We start from the raw sequence: 7,146 nt of genomic DNA, 5'->3' as shown, positions 1-7,146 counted from the left end.
AAATTTACTTAGAAAGACATGAGGGAAGAGAAATAGAGAGGTATGTATTCAAGAGAGAACATGGGCTTCTCCAGAGCGGACAAAGCAGAGATATGTGTTCAAGGAAGAACATAAGATTGAAAAGGTTAGTTCTTATCCTCTGTAAAGTTTTACTTGAGGGGAGATAACATTGAACTCAGGCCCATTTCTTAAAGTACTAAGACATGAATATTTTTACCTTTAAATAAATAATAAAAACCAATTATAATTTAGTTTTAAACTGTGGACTGAATTTTTAACAGTTAAATTACCTTTGGAACCTCTTATAATAAGTGCGGATACATGAATTAGGTACATTTATATTCAAGTTTTTTCTATTTGTAAATTATTAACTGAATTCTTATTTTATTGTAAATTATTTGAGAAAATACTTATTTGGGGACACCTCTCAAATGATTTGCACAGGAGATGGATATAAACTATTTATATGTTTCTTCTTTTTCTGGAAGAGAAGGTTTCTTTTTGGGTACATAAGTCACACTGGACAAAGAATGCTTTCTAAATGTGGATAGCCTTCTCCTAAAGTTCCCTCCTGAAAAGAAATAAAGAAGAGGGTCAAAGCAACAATTTGATGCAGCCAGAGACAACGTTATGACCACTGACTTTTGCATTCTAAGGATAGAATCACAGGATTTAGTTTCATTGTGTAGAAATTGAAGGTGAATGGTGCGTTGAATGTGATATGGCATAAAGCTGATCAAAAAAGAAGCCATGACAACTATGATCATTCCTATAGCTTTTTTACGACTTGCAATATTTTTCTTCATTGACGATTTTAGTAAAGTCAAAATGATCATTGTGTAACAAACAATTATAATAACAAAAGGAATTATAAATCCAACAAACAATGACACATAATGCAAGACCAAAACATATTTTTTAGTTTGATTGTCTTGTGGAGGCTCAAAGCACTTGGTATTGTTTTTCTCATCTTTATAAGATGTATACATTAAAAACGGAGAACTGGTCAAAATCACAAAAATCCAAATGCCAATACAAACAAACCTGGCTTTTTTCTGTGTAACCAAATCAATGTTCTGGATCGGAAAAACAATTGCAATGCACCGGAAAAAGCTCATGGCTGTCATAAAGAAGATGCTACAGTAGAGATTGACATACAAGGCATAGGTGCTCAGGCGACATAAAAAGTCACCAAAGAGCCAAATACCTCTGTGAACGTAATAGACCACACGGAGAGGCAGTGTACACACACACAGGATATCTGCTACTGCTAAATTAATCATGCATACTTGGAAGGCTGAATTCTCATGCCATGTTTTTATGAGAACACAAAGTACAAAGCCATTGCCAAAAAAGCCCACAATGGAGATCATAGAGTATACAGTAGAATACACTTGATTGCGGAAGTCATCAATAGTGTCATTGCACGTATTGTTATTGGCATCCATGTTTCTCCAGGAGTATGTATGCTAGGCGTCTGTCTTGTCAATTCTTACAAGATTATTAGTTATAGAACTTCTAAGGTTTCACTTTATAGAGTCACACCTTTTGAACATGTCACAAAGCAAAGGTGATGGGCCAGTGAGGAAGGTTTTCCGTTGCACTTTGTCCTCAGAAAAGGGGTTTAAATTCTACGAGCACCCACAAAACTTTTTCCTCTTTTCTACTCATGTTTTCCTAGTGGATTATAATCCTCAAGGCCTAGTTAAAACAGCTCTGCTATATTTTGAGTCATTTTTTCTAAGGTAGTACTCTGTTAATATTTCTATTAAATGAGTTTGTTTCTTGATTAGGTAAAAGTCTTAAGATAGACGTTTCATAAAAATAGTTATCTATCCTTCCTCTCTATCATTTATATTCTTTCATCTATATATTACAGGAACATTAACACTCTTGGAGAATAAAATCTGGGTGAAAGTGCTTGGTTCTCTCAAGATGAGTACTTCGTAGGCAAATCTGCTGAGTGATACACACACCTAGGGAAAATGAGAGAATTTGTTATTAATTAAATTTATTATCCTTTAAGAGAATCTTAGTCTAGAACATGATTCACTTTATGTAGAAGAGAACATAAAGGCTGGAGAAAATTTTGAAACCACTTATCAATGTTAATGAGAATAAACTTCTAAAAAGGAAATTTCCACAGGAAATGCATTTCTATAATCTGTATCATAAATTAAGGATATGAGGAAAGATAGCACAACTTGCTGGAATGTAACTCTTAGGTGAGGATATTGTAGCCACTAATTATTGTTCCTTTTGTGAACACATTCAAAACCTCACAGTTTAATAAAATGTCATTATTTCTTTTATGTAAGAGTTTGTTTCTTAGTCTAGAGTTGTACAGTAATTTCAGGACAGTCAATCAGGTTTGTAACAAGCTCTAATCAAGAATGGTGAGAGAGAGAGAAAGAGAGAGATAAAGCACATTAGGGATAAGGTAATGTGGAAATGGACATAGTGATCTCTTTAGTACTTCTCTATAATATCCATTCTTTTATGTTAGTATTAAAGTAGGTGAAAGTTAAGAATTGATATAAAATAGAGTGGTTAATTTTTGATTGAAGTCTGTGAAATCTAGCTCACTGGAAGAAAGGGGCTGTGACTGCTAAAAGGGAAAACTGCTCAAACATATGAGAGCTATAATCAATAGAAAACACTATTATTTCTATAACAGGAATATAGAAAAAAACATCTATGGCAATACGTACACTTGATATATAACATTTTCTAGTTGATTTACTTTCTCTCTTTTTAAAAAAATTATTAGTGAAACACCATTAGGTACAGTTGTAGACTTACACATTTTTTGTGTTTGTGTTTCAGTTATACAGTGGTCGAGTACCCATCCCTCCACCAGTGCCCATTCTCCACCACCAATGATCCCAGTATCCCTCCACCCCCCATCCTCGCCATACCACCCTGACTCTGTGGCAGGGCATTCCCTTCTGTTCTCTCTCTCCTTTTGGGTGCTGTGGTTTGCAAAAGAGGCATTGAGTGGTGATCATGTTCGATCTATAGTCTACTTTCAGCATGCATTTCCCATACTGGGAGGATCCTCCCAACAACCTTGACTTGGTGCTCCCTTCTCAATCTGAGCTGCCCTTTCCCCTAGCATGTGCAGCTGGCCTCCAAGCCATGGAGTGAACCTCCTGGTACTTATCTTGGCTATTCTTTGGTTTCAGTCTCCTATTTTGTTACTTTGTATTACCCAGATGAATACAATCTTTCTATGTATGCCCCTGTCTTTCTGACTCATTTCACTTAGCATGATACTTTCCATCTAGTACCACTTGTATGTAAATTTCATGACTTCATCTTTTCTAGCAGCTGCATAGTACTCTATTGTGTAGATGTGCCAAAGTTTCTTTAATTAGCCATCTCTTCTCGGGCACATGGGTTTCCCCCCAGATTTTGGCTATTGTGAACAATGCAGCAATGAACATAGAAGTGCAGATGTCATTTCAACTATACTTTTTTGCATCTCCGGGATATTTTCCCAGGAGTGGTATTGCTGGGTCAAATGGGAGCTCAATTTCTAATTTTTTGAGAATTGTTCATACTGTTTTCCGAAAGGGCTGAACCAGTTGGCATTACCACCAGCAGTGAAGGAGGGTCCCTTCTCGCCACATCCACGCCAACACCGGTTGCTTTTGTTCTTTGGATGTGGGCCAGTCTCTGTGGTGTGAGATGATATATCATTGTTATTTTGATCTGCATATGCCTGATGATTAATGATGTGGAGCATTTTCTCATGTGCCTTTTTGTAATTCCGATTTCTTCTTAGTGAAAGTTTCTGTTCATTTCATTGCCCCATTTTTTGATGGGGTTGGAGGTTTTCTACTTGAGGAGTACAACCAGTACACTGTATATCCTTGATATCAACCACTTGTCAGATGAGTATTGGGCGAATATCCTTTCCAATTCTGTAAACTGTCTCTGTATTTTGGTCACTGTTTCTTTTGAGGTACAGAAGTTTCATAGTTTAAAATAGTCCCATTTGTCTATCTCTTTCTTCATTTGCTTAGCCAGTGGCATGTCATCTTTGAAGATACCATTAGCTTCAATGTCGTGGAGTGTTTTTACAACCTTGTCTTCAATGTACCTTTATGGATTCTGGTATGATGTTGAGATCTTTAATCCATTTTGATCTTACTTTTTAAAAAAAATTTATTAGTGAAACAATAAAACAATTAGCGGCACAAATGCTGGCCGACTTCAACAGTGAGTGTGGAAAGGTCGGATTACAGCTGAATCTTACGAAGACAATGTTTATGATAAACAGCCTCATTCCTGACGCTCCATTCGCTCTCAACAGAACGACCATCTCTGAATGCAACAGTTATGTGTACCTAGGTCGAGAAGTCAACATGATGGCACCTCCTGGCACCTGAGTTGTGCAGGAGGAAGAGAGCGGCTTGGAACGCCTTCGAAAGCCTCAAAGAAATAGCTAGGAGGATGAAGAACCTCCCGCTCGGGCACATCTCTTTGATTCCACTGTTCTTCCTGCATTAACATACGCCTCAGAGACCTGGACCCTAGCAAACAGGATGAGAACGCTATTCAGGTCTCCCAAAGAGGAATCAAAAGAGCTATGGTTGGAGTATCACGTTTCATTCAAATGAGAGAACAAATCCGGAGTTCCGACCTCCTTCGAGGATCAAGAATCAGGGACAGTGTCTCGTTTGCCAAGGCGTCAAAAATCAGATAGACTGGACACATAAAGAGATTTGGAGACGACAGCTGGACTAGAGCCGTTAAGGACTGGATTCCACGGGACGTCAAAAGACTGCGTGGCCGCCCAGCTACCAGATGGTCAGACTTCTCCATCAAGATCCTGAAAGATTGGTTTGAGACTCTTCGTGTTCCAAGAACGAACAGACGCCATTGGGCTACAGTAGCACGCGACAGGGACAAATGGAGACATTGGTGCACGCTCGAGCAAATCGATGATTAACGGAAAGTCAAGTGATCAAGTGATTAGTGAAACATCATGAGGTACAGTTGTAGACTTACAAATTTTTGTGCTTGCGTTTCAATTATACGATATTTGATCTTACTTTTGTACATGGTATTAGGCAGAGATCTGAGCACTTTTTTTTGCATGTAGCTGTCCAGTTTTGCCAGTACAATTTGAAAAAGAGGATTTCCTTGTTCCACTTCACATTTCTTGCTCCCTTATCAAAGATTAGATGATCATATGTTTGGGGTGAGATGTCAGCATATTCAACCATGTTCCATTGGTCTGAAGCTCTGCCTTTGTTCCAGTACCATGCTGCTTTAATTATTACTGCTTTGTAGTAGAGTTTGAAGTTAGGGGGGTTGATTCCTCCCATTTTCTTTTCCCCAATAATTGCTTTAGGTATTCGTGGGGGCTTATTGTTCCTTATGAATTTCAGGAGCGTTTGCTCCATTTCTTTGAAGAATGTCATGGAGATCCTTATAGGGAACACATTAAATTTGTACAATGCTTTGAGATCTATTGCCATTTTGGCAATGTTAATTCTCCCGATCCATGAGCAAGGAATATCTCTCCATTTCCTCTTGTTCTCTTTTATTTCCTAAGTAGCATTTTGTAGCTTTTTTGGTACAGGTCTTTTACTTCCTTAGTTAAGCTTATTCCTAGGAACTTGATTTTCTGGGGCACAGTTGTGAATGGATTGTTTTTTCATGTCACTTTCTTCTCTCTCAGTATTTGAGTATAGGAAAGACAAGGACTTTTGGGTATTGATTTTATAGCCTGCAACTTTAAGTCTATTGTTTCTAGGAGTTTCTTGATAGGGGTTTTAGGGTTCTCTAAGTATAGTATCACATCATCTGAGAATAGTGAGAGCTTGATTTCTTCCTTTCCTACCTGAATGCCCTTAATATCTTTTTCTTGCCTAACCACTATTGCAAGTACTTCCACTACTATATTGAACAGTAGTGGAGAGAGTGGGCATCTTTGTCTCATCCCTGATCATAGAGGGAAGGGTCTTAGGTTTTCCCCATTGAGGATTATGCTTGCTGTAGGATTGTGGTAGATGGCTTTAATTATATTGAGGAAAGTCCCCTCTACACCCATTTTGGCGAGGGTTTTCTTCATCGACGGGTGCTGGATCTTGTTAAGTGATTTCTCAGCATCTATTGATATGATCATATGTCTTTTTTGTAATTATTATTATTTTTAAAAATTTTTATTAGTGAGACACCATGAGGTACAGTTGTAGACTTACAAGTTTTGTGCTTGGGTATCAATTATACAATGATCAAATACCCATCCCTCCACCAGTGCACATTTTCCACCACCACGGATCCCATTATCCCTCCCACCCCCCATTCCCCCCGCCCCACCCTGCCTCTGTGGCAGGGCATTCCCGTCTGTTCTCTCTCTCCTTTCTGAGCCAGAAATACCACTACTGGGAATATATCCCAGAGAGGCAAAAAAGATAATATCTTTTTTATCTTTTTTGGTTGATATGATGGATTGTGATGATTGATTTCCGAATGTTAAACCATCCTTGCATCCCCGGGATGAATCCACTTGGTCATGGTGTATGATCTTTTTGATGAGTTGTTGAATTCTATTTGCTAGTATTTTGTTAATAATCTTTGCATCCGTGTTCATAAGGAATATTGGCCTGTAATTTTCTTTTCTTGTGGTGTCTTTGTTTGCTTTTGGCATTAGAGAGATATGGGCTTCATAGAAACTGGGAAAGTTTCTGTTTCTTCAATTTCCTGGAAAGCTTTAGAAGAACTGTGGAGGTCCTCTTTAAATGTTTGGAAAATTTGTTAGTGAATCAATCTGGGTTTGGGATTTTGTTTTTGGGAAGACTTTTGATTACAGTTTCAATTTCCTTGATATTAATAGGACTATTCAGGTACTCTAGATCTTCTTGATTCAGCCTTGGGAGATTATAGGAACCCAGAAATTTATTCATTTCTTCTAGGTTTTCTTGTTTCATGGCATACAGACTTTGAAAGTAGTCTCTGATGATCTTTTGAATTTCTTTGATTTCTGTTGTGATATCCCCCTTCTCATTTCTGATTAGGTTTATTTGGGTTCTCTCTCTCTTTCTTTGTGAGTGTTGCTAGTGGTTTATATATCTTTTTTTATTTTCTCAAAGAACCTGCTCTTGGTTTCATTGATCTTTCAGATTGTTTTTT

General features: G+C 37.8%; 1 protein-coding gene across 1 annotated transcript; it reads right to left on the bottom strand.

Moving 5' to 3' along the window:
- Positions 1–458: 458 nt before the first annotated feature.
- CYSLTR1 (cysteinyl leukotriene receptor 1) lies at positions 459–1,448 on the bottom strand. Its single transcript, XM_056124149.1, has one exon. It carries the CDS (start codon positions 1,446–1,448, stop codon positions 459–461), a length of 990 nt encoding a protein of 329 aa, XP_055980124.1.
- Between the last annotated feature and the right edge of the window lie 5,698 nt (positions 1,449–7,146).

Source organism: Sorex fumeus, unplaced genomic scaffold (genome assembly GCF_029834395.1).
Source record: "Sorex fumeus unplaced genomic scaffold, SorFum_2.1 ptg000050l, whole genome shotgun sequence".
NCBI lineage: Eukaryota > Metazoa > Chordata > Mammalia > Eulipotyphla > Soricidae > Sorex > Sorex fumeus.
Note: the sequence above shows the minus strand (reverse complement) of the source record. Positions and strands in the feature narration are given on the sequence as shown.